The sequence below is a fragment of the Cataglyphis hispanica genome, chromosome 5 (assembly GCF_021464435.1).
Source record: "Cataglyphis hispanica isolate Lineage 1 chromosome 5, ULB_Chis1_1.0, whole genome shotgun sequence".
NCBI lineage: Eukaryota > Metazoa > Arthropoda > Insecta > Hymenoptera > Formicidae > Cataglyphis > Cataglyphis hispanica.
In genome coordinates this window covers 9,616,916-9,637,418 of record NC_065958.1, presented here as the reverse complement: position 1 = coordinate 9,637,418, position 20,503 = coordinate 9,616,916, and the positions used below count along the sequence as shown (strand labels likewise).

General features: G+C 31.1%; 1 protein-coding gene across 2 annotated transcripts; it reads left to right on the top strand.

Moving 5' to 3' along the window:
- The first annotated feature begins 315 nt into the window (after positions 1–315).
- LOC126849939 (tolloid-like protein 2) lies at positions 316–18,697 on the top strand. 2 transcript variants are annotated; one of them, XM_050592372.1, is made up of 15 exons: positions 316–537; positions 7,529–7,681; positions 8,000–8,204; positions 8,661–8,939; positions 11,382–11,768; positions 12,081–12,259; positions 12,695–12,925; positions 13,245–13,460; positions 13,682–14,149; positions 14,284–14,406; positions 14,502–14,820; positions 15,389–15,680; positions 15,817–16,030; positions 16,221–16,471; positions 16,621–18,697. In XM_050592372.1, the coding sequence occupies exons 1-15, from the start codon at positions 348–350 to the stop codon at positions 16,780–16,782; spliced, it is 3,669 nt and encodes a 1,222-aa protein (XP_050448329.1). In that variant the 5' UTR covers positions 316–347; the 3' UTR covers positions 16,783–18,697. The 2 variants fall into 2 exon arrangements, with proteins under 2 accessions (XP_050448329.1, XP_050448327.1); XM_050592370.1 differs by having other exon boundaries at positions 7,529–7,687.
- Positions 18,698–20,503: the final 1,806 nt, after the last annotated feature.

The following is a 20,503-nucleotide window of genomic DNA, read 5'->3' as shown; positions in this document are numbered from 1 at the left end:
ATTAGTATATTCAAGACCATTCTTGTCGTCGTCGCCGCCGCCGCCGTCGCCGCCGTCGTCGTCGTCGTCGTCGTCGTCGTCGTCGTCGTCGTCGTCGTCGTCGTCGTCGTCGTCGCCGTCGTCGTCGTCGTCGTCGTCGTCGTCGTCGTCGTCGTCGCCGTCGCCGTCGCCGTCGCCGTCGTCGTCGTCGTCGTCGTCGTCGTCGTCGTCGTCGCCGTCGCCGCCGTCGTCGCCGTCGCCGTCGTCGTCGTCGCCGCCGTCGTCGTCGTCGTCGACGACGTCGTCATCGTCGTCATCGTCGTCGTCATCGTTGTCATCGTATCGATATTCTGATCGATAACCTCGAGATGAGGCCTTTTTTGGTACTCGCGATCATTTGCCTGTTAGGGAAGATCATCGATGCCCGGGCCGTTGAAAATGATATCGATAAGAATCAGCGCGGAAAACGACGACAAAAGTTCTCTATTGAAGAATTACTCACCGTCAAATTTTCGCATATTATAACCGGAGATTTGGACATCGATATTTGTAAAGCTGGTAAGTGAAGGAAACAATGATGATATAGTTATACACTATCGCTAGACAAACTGGATATATTATATTGCGCGCATTGATCAAATACGAAATGTGGCTGTACAGTATCCGGACTAAAGTTGCATAAAATCAAACAATTGTAATAAAGAAATTTATTTATTTTCTTCAAAATATGTTCTTTTTCTTAAAAACTTGAGTACATAGTAGACAATTATCCCGATAAATTTTCTTTACACAACATTTCGTACATTTGCGTTGCATTCCCAAGTTTTACACAAAAATTGATATTCTTTGCTTCATTGTATTTTTATAGTGAAATGCAATTTTTGCAAGGCCCTTCGGGCGACATATTTCATGACGCGTACGTCCGATGATGATAAAACTTTTACAGACTTTTGATGGATTTGATTTGAAGCTTTAAAATGGTCTCACTCGTTGATAACTGACATTCGTACAAAGAATTTAAAGAAAAAATAGTATGCTTATTTTATAGCCACACATCTCGTAATTTAATTTAATTTCTTAAGCGCGACGCGCACAGTATGTACTATTATCATCAAAATTGTATTTCAAAAGCAAATTAAAATGAATTAAATATATTAAATTTTTATACTAGAGATTTTAAAAATATATCTTCTTTACTACATTACACTATATTCTTTACTATATTATACTTGGGCTATACAGTTTTTAGATATTTATGTGTATAGAAAATACCAATGTAAATGTTAAAATAAATAATTAAACAATCAATTTGATTTAACGACCGGCTAAGATAGTTAGTAACAAATACATACAATGAAAACGAAATGAGAGAGAGAGAGAGAGAGAGAGAGAGAGAGAAGTAGTAAAAATAGATAAATATATAATATAATACCATAAATATATAAGTTGTCAATCTAGGACAAATATATACTATAATTGTATATAAATAAACAGTTTTTACGCGTTATGAATAATAACGTGATTGTCGAAATAATAATAATAATAATATTAAAAAAAAATTACTCGATTTATTGAAACTTTTGAAAATTGTTAGAACAAAGTAAAAGAGGGAAAAAAAATTTAAAGTGATACTATTGCTACAAAGTAGTTATAGACGAGATCTTTATTGGCTATTGCTAATTGCGACTTGTCGTAGAAGAAATGATGTCTAGTGTTCGCTGTTTGCAACTTTAATGGACACAATGTAGATTGTTAGCGGAAGTCTTTGAATTATTCGTCCTTTGTGAAGAATTTCAGCAACTTGGATGAAGATCAAAGTCGACGATATTTTGTATAATCGACAGGTTGGCGGAGTATTATTTCCGATACGAACGCGATGAATTTTACGGAATTATATTTTTCCATTTTGCGTGTTACACTTGTTCTTAAAATTCTTAAAGAAAAATCTTTCACAATTAAATTTTTCTAACTACTAGATCATTACGGCAAAAGTATCTGCATATGTATGTATTATACTATTATAAATGGAAAGAAAATTTTAAATAATCAAATATACATATATATATATATATAAATTCGTACATATTGTTAGCGTTATTATTTTATGCAAAAGAAATTTTAAAAAGTTTTACTCAGCTTACGGAATTTTTAACTTTTAATTATATTGAAATAAATTGTAGTGAGTTCTCATATAAAGAGCAGTATGTCATACTGCTTCAAAATATACTTTGTTAATGAAGAAACAGCATGCCGCTCTTCTCTGTGTTGTTCTAGAAAGCTGAAGAAAAAGTTAGCTGCTCGAATATACTACCGTGATATCGCGCATATTCCATAATCCCGATGCATCATCGTGCTTTTAATTCTCGTATGCTCTTTCTTGTTTCAACTGTACATAGAGTTCGAGTTGAAATCTTTGTGCTCTTTCTCTCTCTCTCTCTCTCTCTCTCTCTCTCTCTCTCTTTCTTTCTCTAGTCAATTTTAAAAAGATGTTTGAAACGTCTTCAAAGTGAAAAGGACTAATTGTAAGATTATATTTATTTTATTTATCAAAAAAGTTTAATTTTATAATAAACAATATTTAATGAGAGAAAAAATGTACATTTTTTTTCAAAATTTTAAGTTTTGTTGAAATTGGCTCATGTGCGCGTATATACATGCACGCATGCTTGCGTATATGTCGCTTTATATTAAATTTTTATCTTAGCGAACGTACGTTCGTGAATTACTCTTTCTTTCTCTTTTTTTTTCTCTTTCATTTATTTTCTCTCTCTCTCTCTCTCTCTCTCTCTCTCTTTCTCTCATTCCTTTGCCATTTATCTTTTTTATTTCTCTCTTCTATTTATTCCCGGGCCAGTACCGGCAATAATAATAAAGCAGTTTTAATAAAATGCTTAGCAATATATGTGTTATAGTGCAATACAAGCGTTTGTGAAAAATATATTTTACGTTTTCAAGTGTTATAACTCTAAGCAAACACTCTAAGCGAAAAACATTTGCGACTTTGGAAAAACTAATAGTATAATTATATAAAATAATAATGCAGTCAGTACATTACGTAGAATAAATTTTTCAGTATAAATTTTACGCCTTTCGCATTATATTATTAAAATCAACTTTTCCAAAGTCATACAGCTAAGTATGAAGAATGTAAAAATTATCATTATATAGATAAGTTTGTTGTACATATTTTATGTAACACATGAAATCTCTTCTTGCAATTGCGACATTTTATTTAAAATCATAATTGATATACTAAATATTAAAACACATTTTACAATCCAAGTTTCACACGAGATATAAAATTATATACATCTGCCTTCAATAATATTATCCGATGCGCATACAAAGTTTCGTGGAAGATCTCGAAATTTAATTATCGAATATGCATCCATTCATATAACATTATATATTAGGAGCTTATCTTGACACTATATATTGTGAAAAAATATATACTTAATATACGCAATATTGTGCAAAAACATACGATTAATCGTACGATTGATATATACATGATTAACATTTATATTATATGAGAACCATAGAAATTAATAGAAAATGAAGGTAAATAAATAGAGAATTTATAGTTCAACAAGAGTTTGATTAGGAAGATGAGAGAAGTTTGTTTAGGAATTGATTTTCGTAATAATTAATATTGGAAATAACGAAAACGACAGATGCGTACAAATTGCGTTATGTCGACACGATTTTGTGCACACACAATTCTCTTTTACACATTTATATACGTATAATTGAAAATACCTATTGTGAAATGTAATTATATATGTATATAAATTTGCAAAATAGAGAAAGTATTATTCACAATTCACAATAGCTGCATCATAAATCACTGCAAGTCAATCATGGCCAATCCTCGATTAAGCCAACATGTATCATGCCATTCGCCTTGCTTTCCTCTGTTTGTTCGATTATCACGCTAGGAAGATAACCTTTCAACTCTTGACACGCCTCTGGCACGCAGTCGATGCGACTTTTTCTTTAATTCCAGATGAGAAAACGAGAATGTTTTACCATTTATTTAGAACAATATTTATTGAGCATCCAAGTTTTAGATATTTCACTACGTATATTTATTACATTCGATTTTATAAAGAACAATGATATGATATTACATGATGCATGTCATAATTGTAATTATCGAATTTTGTTATACATACTTGAGATACAAAATTAACATCTCTCAAGTATATAAAGTTATAGCATAATAATGGATATCACAGAATTTTATTTTACGTATTTTGAAATTATTATTGTATTATATCGCTTTTTCTATGCCAGCCTCAACTTTTTCATTAATCGTGATTTTATTGTCTTTGAATCTGGATCTTAAGAGTTTATTTCTTTTACTTCTATTTTGTACTTTTTGTACTTGGTTTTATTTTTTATACTCATTCTTTAGAGATTTGACAAAAAAGTAATTATATTTTTTTATTATTATTTGTGGAATGAACGTGGAACTTTCTGTACAACATTCAATCGAATCAAACTCAGTAAGTAAAAAGTGATGCAAAAGTCAGACGTGATAAAGATTTATCCCTCGGGATTAGGTCGAATACTCATCTGGAATGAAAGACGAACCGTTACGAAAGAGTGGTGAAAAAGAAGGTCAAAATATTGGGGCCAACTGAAAAATATTTTTCATTTACACTTCTTGTGTGATTGAAATGAATTTCACAAGCTTCGATTATTGCAATGAAATTATCACAATCATTGTGCGCAGATAAAAATGACATTATTGCGTACATTAATGTAAATATAAATCATTATTAATACGTGTGTGCTGGCTACTGCTCCGTAAATAATAAGTGGTAGTCACCTCGCGAACAGAGTTATTTCTTAATAAAAATGCTCTCTTCTTGTGTTATTAGCGTGGAAACTGCATATTCTTTTATTTAATACATTTATTTAACACCTCTGTACAATAATTACATTCTCGAGCGGTAAAATAATCGCATATCCGTAAAGAGCGTGTAATCAATACTATGGATATTTATTATTTTAATATATTAATGTTTATAAATGTTTTTTGGAATGTTTTATTAATGCGGTAATTCTCTCTCTCTCTCTCTCTCTCTCTCTCTCTCTCTCTTTCCCCCACTCCCTCTCTCCTTCTCTCCCTCTTTCTCTCTCTTGCTGGTTTTTGGCATTTCTTTTTCATCGCAATATTGAAAATCATTTAAAAATAAATAAAAGTTCTCGATATACTTTCTCGATATATAACAAGCTTTTCCATTATTATGATATTTAATTGTGGTTATAGCGATAATGGTTCATGTGACAAAAACCCTTTTTTGATACCACGATTCTATCGTGTCGCAAAGATTGAATTTTAATCATTGTCACTCAATTAGTAGAAAAAAAGTCAATATTGATTATTATGTCATTGCGTGTGAAACGAAAAAAAATGAGAAAGTAGATATAATAAAATTGACATCAGTAGTGTACGCAAGCGTTTAATCCGACGCGCTATAGAGACTCACTGCGATGTGCGAGAGGCTTCTCCATTCGAATCAATACAGCACATACTCATACACATACTCACATAATCTGTGGACATATGTATGTAATACACGCATATGTATGTAATATCGCATTATGTTGAGAATCGAAATATTGAGAGAGTGAGAGCATCAGTTATTCTTCATTTTTCCGGTTTGCACATCATCTTCGTCTTTTCGTGTTTATTATTTTTTTCGTATATTTCATAAATAATAAATCTACTCCTCTACTAGTAGCGATGTAAAATAATATTTGAGCCGAAAATCTACACGCTCTATTAATCGCGTTCTTAAAACGTAAGCTTCACTATTCAGTCAGTCGCATATATTAGCAATTTATATATATTAAGAAGAATACATATATTAGCAATTTATATATATTAAGAAGAATACATATAGTAGTATATATATACATATATATATATATATATATATATATATATATATATATATTATACTATTTGGAATATACATGTTTTTTCTTTCAATAAACATAAATGTAAGATAATTATTATATTCTTTTCAAGTTAAATGTTTTAACATGTTTTGTTTATTCAAGGATTCTTAGAATTGTTTATTCATAGATTCCTAAATTAAAAATATTTATATGCGATTGAGAAAGATGGAAGAAAAAAGAATTAAAATTAGGATAGTATTTGTTTAAGAAAGTATTTAAATAATTACGATAACATTGCTCGCGACTATCGTGAGATTTTCAGTACGATACAAACTTATTCAGTTAATTGAAAGTAGCTCTTAACTATTTTATTCTGTCAAATGTTTGTTTATTTCTCTCTCTCTCTCTCTCTCTCTCTCTCTCTCTCTCTCTCTTTCTTTTTCTTCACTTTCTTTAATTTTAAAATTTTATTTTGCTGAGAAAAATATTCTGGCAAAACTTTTTTAAATGAAACAAAAATGATATTTACATCATTACGAGATTATTTTTTTCTGTTTTCTGAGAATTATTTTGCTTTATGAGAAGAAAACATTGGAAAAAATATAAAATAATATTAAAATGCGTGCGCGCGCACACACACGCACACACGCACGCACACACACACACACACACACACACACACACACGCGCGCGCGCGCATAGCACGATTAAGCACATTGAAAACATTAGATAATAGAAAAAATATGTTGAGCGCGAAGAATTCTTATACATTAAATATTCGAAAAAATGTTTATCATTTATTATGAAGGATCAATATCATTATTTTATGCGAACATTCAGATTATGTTCTCGCTTGAATGGAACAAAATCACCCGTTCGAAACGGACAGGGATTTGGCATTACGTGGTTTGTGCATATACATGCATTCGCGTACGGAATCTGTGCAGGGTCGCATATGTGATTTTATGTAGAAAATACACACACATAAATATGTATGTGTATGTAGCAATCTTACATATATATTGTGATTAAAATTCTTTTTTGCAATGTTGTCTATTAAAAATGTATTACCAAGATTACACTCTAAGACGATTAGCTGGTACTACTTATTACAAAGATAATAGTAGAATTTTGGAAAATGTGAAAAAACTTTAGCTTTAAAAATGTGATTTTAGAGAAAATAGATATAAATTGTTGTATAAAGTTAATTGCGCAGAAAAATCTTTGAAAATATTTCATATGATATATATTAGTAAATTTAATGTCTATTAAATTATTGTCTATATATATAATATCGTCAGAATTAATTTTTGTATATTTTGCGTGCGTATGCATATAAATGCATATATGGCTCGATGAACTGTAATTGCGGCTCTGATGCAACTCATTGCTACGAGACTGTATTTACGGATATGTCCTCGCGAATGCGGCGATTTCAACCTCGTTAATACCTATCGAGATGTGATGGTATGTGTGCGCGAGCGTCTAATTAATTAATCGAAACGAGCACCAACGCACGCATGTATGCATGTATGCTCGTGACATCGGAGATTGGAAAAATTCTAATTTGTTACACGCACTCAGTTTGCTAATGGAATTACATAACAATATATGTATCGCGTACAATTAATTTCAGGCGGCTTTCTCGGTGACATTGCACTGCCAAATATCAAATATGAGACAGAATGGCGCGAGCAAAAGTTAAATAAAAGCTATTTGGAAGAATTAAAGAAGTACAGAGAAGAAATATTAAACGAGGGTCTTCAAGTAGAAGAAGAAGGACTTACGGGTACAAGTAAATTATTTTATGATACATATATATATATATATATATATATATATATATATATATATCCACTATGTTCTATGCTAAATGATCAATGGTAACTTTTTTGTTGAAATTATTAGAATATTGATAATATATAACATGATTATCGGTTAATAAAGCTAAACACATTAGACGCAATGAGCTCTTTAATATTTGCATACTTATTTACGTGCTTGTTACATATGTGATAGCATAGATACATATATGATATATATGTATCTATGCTATGCTTCTAATATCTGATGCAAAAGGAAATATTTATTTTATTTTATTTTTTAGAAATTCTTCAGTTTAAAAGTGAACGAGGTGTTAATGAACACATGCTCACTGAACATGGCGATGCGGTTATTCAAAAAAAGCCAAAGTCCATTATGATAGATCGCAATCAATATAAAATGGATGACGAACCTGATGGTGATTTCAGCTTTAATCATAGAAGCGATAATATTAATCCTGCAGTGAAAAATGAAGGTTTTGCGATTAGGTATTATATCATAAATGTGTACTTATTGTTTTTTGTACGATACGAGAATTTAAATGTTAGAATAATATACATATTTGGTATGAAATATATATCTCATATTATATCTTATTGTTTCTATCGCATATTTTTTAAATAGATATCATGCACGAGAAAATATCGATAAAATTTTAGGGTTCAGAAAAGTAGAGTGTAATTTAAATTTTATTATTTATTAGACGTATTATAAACAATAAGTGTCATTGATTTATCTGAAAGTAAATAACAATGCGTATTTTCTAAAAACATCTCATTTGTGTATACATATGCACGCGCAAACAAAAATATAAGCTTTCTACTTATTTGTTATTGGCTACTCATGTACATATACATACATATATGTATAATTAAATACATGTGTAAATAGTATGTAAGACAAATTATATTAATTGCCAATTGTTTGTGTTTATGTACCATTAGATTGGAATCCTCGACTCAAGCTTCGAAAAAAAGGTATTTCGAAAAACAAGCTCGTCGACAGATTTCGAGGACGGTATCGATATCAGAATCAGTGAAAGCTAAATACTCGAATCATGACATACCTCTCGAATTTTTACCCTCTACAGCTTTTACTACCGAGGGTAATAAATATATAGGTCACGTATATACAGACAGCATCAAGGAAACATTTAACGCGAAACCTGAAATGAATACCCAAAATCCATCGAATCGACGACAGCGACGTCATCATCGTAAAAGGTAGGAAAACTCAAATAAAAATTTAATTAAATATACAAATTGGGGCATTATTTAAAAAAAGCTAGTCTATTACTATCACCTGTAATTAATTAATTGTGTAACACATATTTCAATAATTTTGGAAAATTTTTTGGTAAGATTTATTAGATGTAATATAGATTTCAAACAATTGATACCCTACGTTTGCATTTATTCAGATGCATTAAAAATGAAGAATTGTTAATCGATAAACCGATAAACACAGGCCTACTTGAAATTTAAATTTGCTTTGATTTTTTGAAATTTTTTTTTATAACAATGCTAGCGTATATGCAAATAAAATTGTTACTATTAACGGAGATAGAGGCAATTTTCTGTTTTGGTATAAATATAAATTATTATAAGCTCATATAAATTATTTTAAGCTCATCGATTAAACTCATGATTAGATAGTGAATACTCGCGATTCGCGATTTGGCATGGCTCTATTTTTCTATTTGGCTAGTGGTAAGAGCACCAACTTTCAAGTATCGCTAATGGCATTTTCACTAGCACAGTCATTTCGCATACCGATAACAATGGTCGTCATCGTAAAACGCTGGAAAATGGGGTTCGATACTGTCCAGGCATTTTTAGCTCTCAAACTGCCAATAACTTGTCATTGGCAGCAATGTTTTATACCGTTATGTTTGATTATAAGGTATCCGTCTCGCGCATTATCATACAATGTCATATGTGTGAAAGTATAATTCCTTAATTAAACATTAAAAACATATTTTCCCTCAATCCCTAATATGTATACGTATGTATCGCGATCCTTTCAAATTTTCACCCCATTAGAGAATAGTACAATATGTAATATATAATGTGTATAAAGCATACTCTACAAACAAAGCTTTGCTATGAAACGCAAAATTCGGTAAATAAAGAGATAGGATATATTCTATCAGCTCATATTGTTCTTAAAAAAAAAACGCTTAATTATTTTAAAAATCTATCAAAGCATGATAAATTTTTTTAAACTGAAAAACACCTATTGTATTAATTATTATGCAAATTTCAAATTTAGTAACGCCATCATTGTGATTCTTCGCTTTGACAGCATTAACAAATTATATATAAAGTATATATTTCTCAGTGCATTAATCAATATTATTGATGCACAAATTCGTCACGTCTTATTCTATAGATTATGTCGTGGCGAGATGCTTTTCTTGCATTTCTAGTGATTATAAAAGGAACATGGGACATTTATGGTATCAGTATCTTTTCTTTTTCCGAGTATGCGCGTACACATATAGTAACACTTCTTGAATGTCAACATCAATTATAGTATACTACGTCGAAGCGGAATTGATTGTTACTCTCGCAATAACGGTAGTAAAGGTAACGAACTATATAGAGGAAGCATAGTAAATGTATCTCAAAACCGGATGCATTAACGCACTCTTTTATACTTCTCATCTTCTCATGATGCTTATATGAGTATCTATATGCGATTCACATGCGAGACACGTTAATTAATCGTGATGCCCTACTGATTCAGAAACGCCTTGTCTCATAACTGCTATCAATTAGGGCTGGCTGACTGGAAAAGTAGACTCGAGTAACGGAGGTGAATTACGTCTACATCTTTGGTAATTAGCTCTTATAAATGAGTGAAATAAAAATCGTAAAGCGTGCGTGCGATTTATAATTAACTCGAAACACGAAGAGAAATTCTTTCAAGTATTGGGTACAGCAGGATGCTCCATTTTTGTCATGTTCTCGATTGTTTGCACAACACACACACACACACACACACAAACATATATATATATATATATATATATATATATATATATATATATATATCGAGAAATGTCTATTTTGAAAATACTTAAATTTTTTTCGCTTTCGTAAAAAAAATTACCATTTGTAAAAATTACCCATTTGTAATGCCTTCACTTAACTATCCGCTTTTATTACTACTCTTTGAGATTCAATTCTCTCTCTCTCTCTCTCTCTTTCTCTCTCTCTTTCTCTTAATGCTTGCTTTTGGATAAAGAAGCGTGTTATATTACTTTTAAAATTACATATTTTGCACAATAGTAAACGCATAATATTTCTTTATCTTGTGAATTTTGTCTTTTTGATAACAGCTTTATTTTACTTATATTTTTAATTAATATTCTTGATGCATTTTGCTCGCCAGAAAGTAAATTTTGCTTGCAAGACTACAATAACAAAACTGTTACATAAAATATTAGCAATATACACAAATATATGTTTATATGATGAAGATATATGATACCATATATTGTATATATGAAAGAATATTCACGCTTAAAATTCTTTCCATTTATATTTTGTGCAATATAATAAAACAAATCATAAAACAAAATATAGTGCGTGTGCGCGCGCGGATAGCGCAAACCAAGTATAGTAAAAAATAAATACAAGACGTTTGTATGTTATTTTTAGAATTTTAGGAAGATGTTCTCAGCGTCATTGCAATCGACGAATGCATGACTTTATTACCGATGCATCTGATGAAATCATATCTATACACGATCGACATCTCCGTTCCATTGAATTCTATGATATGAACCATAAGTCGAAATACTTTGCAAGCAAGCGTGGTACAAAAAACTTTTTAAGCAGAATACGTCGAGCGGCTACTGCGAGGAAAGAGCGAGTATGGGATCATGGCGTGATTCCCTACGAAATTGATGGAAATTTTTCTGGCGCACATAAAGCATTATTCAAACAGGCAATGAGACACTGGGAAAACTTCACTTGCGTTAAATTTGTGGAGAGGGTATCCAGAGAGCATCCGAATTATATTCTATTTACAGAAAGACCTTGCGGGTGAGTTGCGCCGTACTAAAATAATACTATAGATATATCGATATACACAATAAAGTAAATATAACTTCCATTTAATTGTTTTGTCGTATAAATAATTCTAATTTTGAATTATGTTGATATCTTTCTTTTACTTCTACTCCTCTCTCTCTTGCGTGTAAAATAATTTATAATAATTAGATACATATTGCATGCAAGACAAAATCCTTTCTATTGTTTGTTTATTTATGTGATTATGATTTCAAATTTGTCAAGGAAACAAATATGAATAATGGACTGCGTTTAATAATATATATAATAAAATATTCTTTATAGATGTTGTTCCTTTGTCGGAAAAAGAGGTAATGGACCGCAAGCTATTAGTATTGGAAAAAACTGTGATAAGTTTGGCATAGTTGTACACGAGTTAGGTCATGTCGTTGGATTTTGGCACGAGCATACTCGACCGGATCGCGACCGTCATGTACAAATCATCCGAGATAACATTATGAGTGGTAAGCGATATCCCAATTTGTACTGAGATATTGAATTTGAAATCAATGCTATTATGTTATTATGTTAGCTTTAAACTAATACAAATTCAATTTGAGAGATATATTTGAGATATAATATTATATATATATATATATATATATATATATATATATATATATATATAGATTGAAAAGGAATTAAATAATCTTACCAAATTAATATTTGGAAAGATGATATAAAAAGATAACAAAACTTGTGTTTTTAAACTAATTTTGTAAACTAATTTTTTTAAGTAAAAATTTAATTGCAGCCAGTTGGTACACACAATTGGAACTTTGCAATAATTACATTCTCTTTGCTAAAGAAAAAAAGGGATGATATGTATTTCTAAAATATTGCTCTAAAAGATTTTCTTATTAGGGTACAAAAAAAAGAAATACTATACTTTTTTACAGGTCAAGAATATAATTTTAATAAATTGACAGAAGAAGAAGTGAATTCACTTGGCTTGCCCTATGATTATGATTCCATAATGCACTATGCAAAGAATACCTTTTCGAAAGGTACTTATCTTGACACAATCCTACCTATGGAATCTCATGGAAAAAAGAGACCCGAGATTGGACAAAGAATCAGACTGAGCGAGGGCGATATCGCGCAAACAAATTTGTTATATAAATGTCACAGTAAGAATTTCAATATCTAATATATCTAATATCTTTATTTCTGCTAGAATTTTGTTATAAAAGGCTTGATAAATTATAATGTTTTTAGAAGATAATTTATAGTCCAATCTTTCTTTGTATAGTTGATATATTTTATATATATATATATATATATATATATATATATATATATATATATATATATATAATGGACACGTTTAAACTGAAATTTTTAATTTTGTCGACTACATTCTTTTTCATGAGATATTTGCGAGCATTTTTCTAATTTAGTTTTCGACTAATTTAGTTTTTATCCGATTAAATAAATCGATTTTTGCAGAATGCGGTAGAACATTTCAGGAGAATAGTGGTGTTTTCGGATCCCCGAATAATTCTCCATCTACCGATGGGGATCGATGCGAATGGAGGATTACGGCGACACATGGTGAACGTATCGTCTTAAACATTACATTTCTCGATATACTGAAAAGCAATTTTTGCCGCAGTGATTATCTTGAAATTCGAGATGGATATTGGTACAAGAGTCGAGTATTAGGTAAGAATCTGTTTTAAAATAAAAGAAGTCTATGGCAAACTATATTTAATCGCATCTAACAATCTCAATAATGAGAATACGAAAAAAAGTGAAGGTGTTGTACGTATATTGTCAGAAGAATGTACGTAATTAGCTCTAAATAAATTGGTATGCACTCCGAGCAGCACCCAAAAATTGCGATTCCATCCATTTTTTTTCATAATACACTTCATCTAATTTAGGTCGATATTGCGGCAGTGGTAAAATGCACGAGCCAATAGTGTCGAGCGGAAGTCGTATGCTGGTAACGTACGTGACGTCCAGTAAGTTAAATAGCCATCGCGGCTTCACGGCTAGTTACGAAGCTGTTTGCGGCGGTGATGTCGAATTAGATGGCATAGGTCATTTGGAATCACCAAATTATCCAGAAGAATATCAATCCAGTAAAGAGTGCGTGTGGAAACTATCTGTACCCAACAACTATCAAGTGGCCTTGAAGTTTCAGTCTTTCGAAATCGAGAACCATGACAATTGCGTGTACGACTACGTCGAAGTGCGTGACGGACATAACAACGATTCCCCCTTAATCGGCGTTTATTGTGGGTACAAGATACCACCAGATATCAAGTCGACGGGGAATAAGCTGCTCGTTAAGTTCGTCAGCGACGGTTCTGTGCAAAAGGCTGGCTTCTCGGCAACTTTTATGAAAGGTGTGTATAGCATATAACATAGATAGGAGCATACATCGCGGCGCAGGATATAATCTCGCATCGCGAGAAGATGTTTATTACAATTGTTTTTAACGTAACTTGTTATAAACAATGTTACTTTAACAATGTTTAAGAGTTCGACGAATGCGTATTAACGGATCACGGTTGCGAGCACGATTGTACCAACACGCTCGGTGGATACGAATGTTCTTGTAAAATCGGTTACGAGTTACATTCCGATGGCAAGCATTGCGAAGGCAAGATACAATAATTATCTCGAAAGCGGAACATTTGTTTAATTCGTTTAAATAATTCCAGTCCAAGTAATAATACTCTATATTTTTTTTTACAGATGCATGCGGTGGATTTTTCGACGATAGTAATGGTACCATTACGAGTCCATCCTTTCCCGAAGCATATCCAGGAAACAAAAATTGCGTCTGGGAAATTATCGCGCCACCTCAATATCGTATTACTCTAAATTTTACGCATTTCGATCTCGAGGGCAATAATTTATATCAGGAGGAATGCGAATACGATTCCGTGGAGGTGGCTAGTAAGCTTGGTGACGATGTTCTCAGAAAGCACGGATTATTTTGCGGTGTTCGATTACCGCCATTAATAACATCCGAAGGCAATTTCATGAGAATCACCTTCACATCCGATAACAGGTTTTGTTTCACATTTGTCTATTTTTCCAATATTTAGTTTAACAGATATTGGATTATTTATATCTTGTAAAAAAAATACAAAATTAAATTTTTTGTTCATTATACGCTTCGATAACGTTTATAATTGAGATAATCTTTCGTTCTTACACAAAGAACATGCTCTCTTTGTCTCATATAATTAATTGAAAAGATTTAAAATTAAATTGGTTAAATTAGTTTTATATAAATAAGTAGATGAATAAATAAAAAAATATAAATCAAATTAACACACACACACACACGCACATGCACACGCTATAATGCGTGTATCAAAATTGAAAATATGTTACCGATGTGCAAAATATAAAGGAGCCATAATATTAGACTTTAATTACATTTACTACATTAATGCAAAAATATGTAAATAATATTAATTATAAAAATATTAAATATAATATATATGAAATTTTTACGAAACAATCTTAAAATATTCGTATATAAAATTGTAGTACATTAGCGTAAATGTTGAGACACTTGTTAAAAGATACGATTAATGCTTGTGATTTGCGCTACATGTTTTATTAAACAGCGTCCAAAAATCAGGCTTTGCTGCTATATTTTTTACGGATATGGATGAATGTGCCAATAACAATGGAGGATGTCAGCACGAGTGCAAAAATACGATAGGTTCTTATCAGTGCTCTTGCCACAATGGTTTTACACTTCACGAAAATGGTCTCGATTGTAAAGAAGGTGGTTGTAAATACGAGATTACCGCCCCCGTGGGAACAATTACCTCACCGAATTATCCGGATTACTATCCCAGTCGTAAAGATTGCGTTTGGCATTTTACTACAAAACCAGGCCATCGGATAAAATTGGTTCGTATTTTTATTTCGCATAGTAACAATAATTATATCATCAACACATTTTAATTTTGCTTTGGTAAAAAAAAAGAGTATTCGAAAGAGAAAAAAGACATTTTACAGAAAAAAAAGAACACGCATATTTCTTTAGGTCTTTAAAGTTTTTGAAATGGAATCGCATCAAGAATGTGCGTACGATCATATCGCTATTTACGATGGAGATTCGGCAGACAGCCTTACCTTAGGTAGATTTTGCGGTACCAAAGGTCCGCATCCAATTCTCGCAACTGGCAATCAAATGTACATGGTCTTTAAGAGCGACGCTTCCGTGCAAAGAAAAGGATTTCTAGCGATCCATAGCACAGGTAAATTTTCCGATATCGATATAACGAGTCTCGATACAAAAATTCTAATTCAAAAACATCGATATAATAATTTGGAATTCAATGATTTCGTAATACAAAGGATTTGTAATTTGAACGCGATTGATGTATAATATGGTATATTGCTCACATACACACGCTCTAAAATATAATGTTTCAATACGTGTTACAGCTTGCGGTGGTCATCTTATGGCAACGGATAAAACGAAGTATTTATATTCTCACGCTAAATACGGTTATCATAATTACGATCATAGAACCGATTGCGACTGGATAATAGAAGCACCACTTGGCAAAAGTATTCGTTTATCTTTTCTTTCATTTCAACTCGAATACGAAACCGAATGTGGATACGATTTCGTCGAAGTATTCTCCGGGTTAGACGCATCCAGCCCGCCATACGGGCGATTTTGTGGTAATTCCGTAAGTGTATTCACTTAAAAATCGAATTTTGAATCGATGTTTAATAACGTTAGATCGAATAATGATGTTATACATATATAACATAACATACTTAGATACTTATACGAAAAACAATCATTATATATGAAATTTTGATTATTACCTCGTAGAATGCCACGGATTTTTACTCTATAAACGAAGCGCTGCTGGTAAGATTCAGAACGGACGATACAATTTCGGGCAAAGGTTTCAAAGCCGTATTCGTAGCTATCGATCGTCAAGACAGCGAAGAAAATTTTGGTGGTGAAGAGGACGAAGATCAGAATCTTTGATTCATAGCTCGATTATCGAATCAATTAAAATGAGTGAATTTTTCGAGTTTATCTTTGCGAAAAGTACTAGTTCTACCACAATATTACGCGTATATTTTTCTATATACGTTAGATGAAATATTCATCAGTGTATTAAAAAACTTTTATTTATTTTTTTTAAGATATATCTCATCGAGGATAAAATGTCGAACTGATAAAAATTCGATATAAATTTGTTTCGCGTAACAATGGATGTAACTTTGTCCAACGATTATCTATAAAAAAAGCGAAGTAACATTTACCATAATATACGGTCTCTAGTTAAATGCAACGATGTATATTTCGCATTCTATAAGATATCTAAATCTTGAAACATACGTTGAACCGTATGTATCGCGTTATTTTTCGAACCATATTAAAACGACAGATAAATATTACAAGAATGGTCACATCGTATATTACAAGAATATACGACAATCGCGTTCACGAATCGCGAAAGGCAATTGTCAATCGACGACAATGCGTTTTATAGTTTATCGTTGGTGCCTCACGGTTTAAATTATATAAAAAGAAGAAAAGGAAAATGAGTAAAATATTCTATCAAGTAATTATTGTTGTCACTATAAAAGTTTCAACAAGTTATTTTACTCGCTTATTTTAATTAACAAAACAAATACCAACGCGACTACATTACGTGTACAATTTCCGTATTTAGGAAGCAATAATTTTATTTGTTTCAATCATAAGATTTATTTGTTTCAATCATAATTATATTATTTATAAATTTTTCATCGATAGATATTTTCAAATAGAACATAATCGATGTGGTCTATATCACACGATCCAGCTACGTGCCATATATAGTAAAATATATATAATTTTTTTTTCGATCTTTTCACGTTATAGAGCTGAACGAAATTTTATCATATCGTATGCAAGCGATATTCTTTTCTCCTTGATGTCATTCTCATCAGGAACAAACACTGCCTAAAGGACAGTAATATATCGATATTTCATGTTTCATAATTAATAACGAAACATTTTACTTAACAATTAGATTATAGAAGGCATTTGGGTTTTACGTATTATATTAATGGCGTTTCGCATCGCATGGCGTCTGATTACGCCGATTTACGATCTTGCAATCGATTAAGTTGGCTCGCAATGTACTTGTACGATGATGTGCGTAAATATAAATAAATATTAATATAAGTATAAATATATAAATATAAATGTAAATATAAATATAAATATATAAATATATATATACATATACACATGTATACACATGTATACATATATACATATATACATACATACATACATACATACATACATACATACATACATACATACATACATACATACATACATACATACATACATACATACATACATACATACATACATACATACATACATACATACATACATACATACATACATACATACATACATACATACATACATACATACATACATACATACATACATATACATACATACATACATACATACATACATACATACATACATACATACATACATGCATACATGCATACATACGATGTCTCGTAATATAAAAGGTAATAGTATTTTGTCATAGATGTTTCTTTTTTTTTAAGATTAGAAGTAAAAAAAGTAAAATACTGTGTCATTTTGAAATACTTATTATATAGAATTATATAAAATACTTATTATATAGAAAAAATATATATGTAAATAAGTGTATGCATGTATGTGTATGTATCCGTGTAGGTAAATTTTTTTTTTCGTGTGCATGTACGTCATTTCTGAGAAAGTATTTGAAAGGTATACATTCCAACGTGTTGATTTTATCGTATACGAATAAAGTGAATTATAACAGCATTTTATACATAGCAGTGACATTAATAATTTGTAGCCTAATGAATTATGAAATAAATATTAAAACGTTTATACAGTGTTTGTTTTTTTTTTAATTCTATCTCGAATTGTATTAATCAATTTGGCGGACAGGACAGATGGAGAAGAGCGAAGGCCAGTGAAATAGACCCCAAAAAATCAAAAGTTGTCAAAAGTAAATTTCATGTTTTATTTATTTATTTATAAATTTTTTTTTCCTAACGTTGGGCGACGTAAACCCTTAGTTTTTCAACGATGGACGACGTTAACTCTATGTTTTCCAACGTTGCGCGACGTAAATTTTAGATTTTCCAACGTTGGGCAACGTAAACCTCAGGACTTCCAACGTTAAACGACGTTAATCTGAAATTTTTCAATATTAAACGACGTTAATTTTAGGTTTTTAAACGTTAAGCGACGTTAATTTTAGGTTTTCAGACGTTAAACGACGTTACTTTGAGGTATTAAGACGTTAAAGGACTTTATCTTGAGATTTTCAGATGTTAAACGACGTTATCTTGAGGTTTTCAGATGTTAAACGACGTTATCATGAAGTTTTCAGACGTTAAACGACGTTATCATGAGGATTTCTGTAGTTAAACGATATTATCTTGAGGTATTAATAAGTTATACGATGTTATCATGAGGTTTTCAAACGTTAAACGACGTTATCATCAAACGCGAAAACCGTTTGCGGCACGATGACGGGACACGGGACCGGCGTCGCGACGCGAAAACCGTCCGCGACACGTAGCTATGTTATACATACGTTTCTCTTTATATAACGAAGTATTACTTACGTTAAACGACGTTTCTCGATTAAATAGCTATGTTATACATACGTTTCTCTTTATAAAACGTCGTATTACTTACGTTAAACGACGTTTCTCAATTAAATAGCTATGTTATACATACGTTTCTCTTTATAAAACGTCGTATTACTTACGTTAAACGACGTTTCTCGATTAAATAGCTATGTTATACATACGTTTCTCTTTATAAAACGTCGTATTACTTTCGTTAAACGACGTTTTTGTTAAATAACTTGGATTTTTTCCGTTTGGGATTTTCCTATCTTTATCTAAAAAAAAACTTGAAGTGTATTGTTTCTTTTTTCCGCGATTGGCTGCTGATTAGCTGCCCCGTTGGTGCGCTGCTTTGTCCTTTTTTTTTTATTTTTGCCTGTCAAATCAAACAAATTTTGACAGTTTGTAAAAAAATATATAAAGTTAAAGCAAGTTAAAGAAAGTTAAAAAAAAAGTGAAAAAAGTTAAAGAAGTTAAAGTTAAAGTTAAAGGAAAAGAGAGAAAAGATGTAGAAGGGAGAAAGGTGAATATATATATATATATATATATATATATATATATATATATATATATATATATTATATTGCATATATAATATTAATGTGTGGTCAATGTCCATTTGTCACATCATTGTCCATTTTGTCTCGTGTATTTAATAATGTATCTAAAAGAATATTCCTCTCTTTAGATTAAAATTTTGGTTTTTTTCTCTTCTTGCTTTTATTTTATTTAAAAATATTAATACAATAAATATATAATAATTTCTGTATCTCTCTTAGTCTGACTTTTCCCCTTCGACCTGTCCGGCATGGGTGACCCTACCGATAACTATTAACGTTTTCGAGTAAAGCAAGTTTGATCTCTTTGAGAACGATTAAATCCAATTTGCTATAAATATATGTTTGACCAAATATAGGTTTTAAGAGAATCTGATTAATATATATATAATTAATAATATAAAGTATATCCCGCTTATATTCAAAACACAAGATTTTTTACTCTGATTAATCAATCAGGCAAAAAAGGCTTAAAAAATAAAATGTTTCTCATAT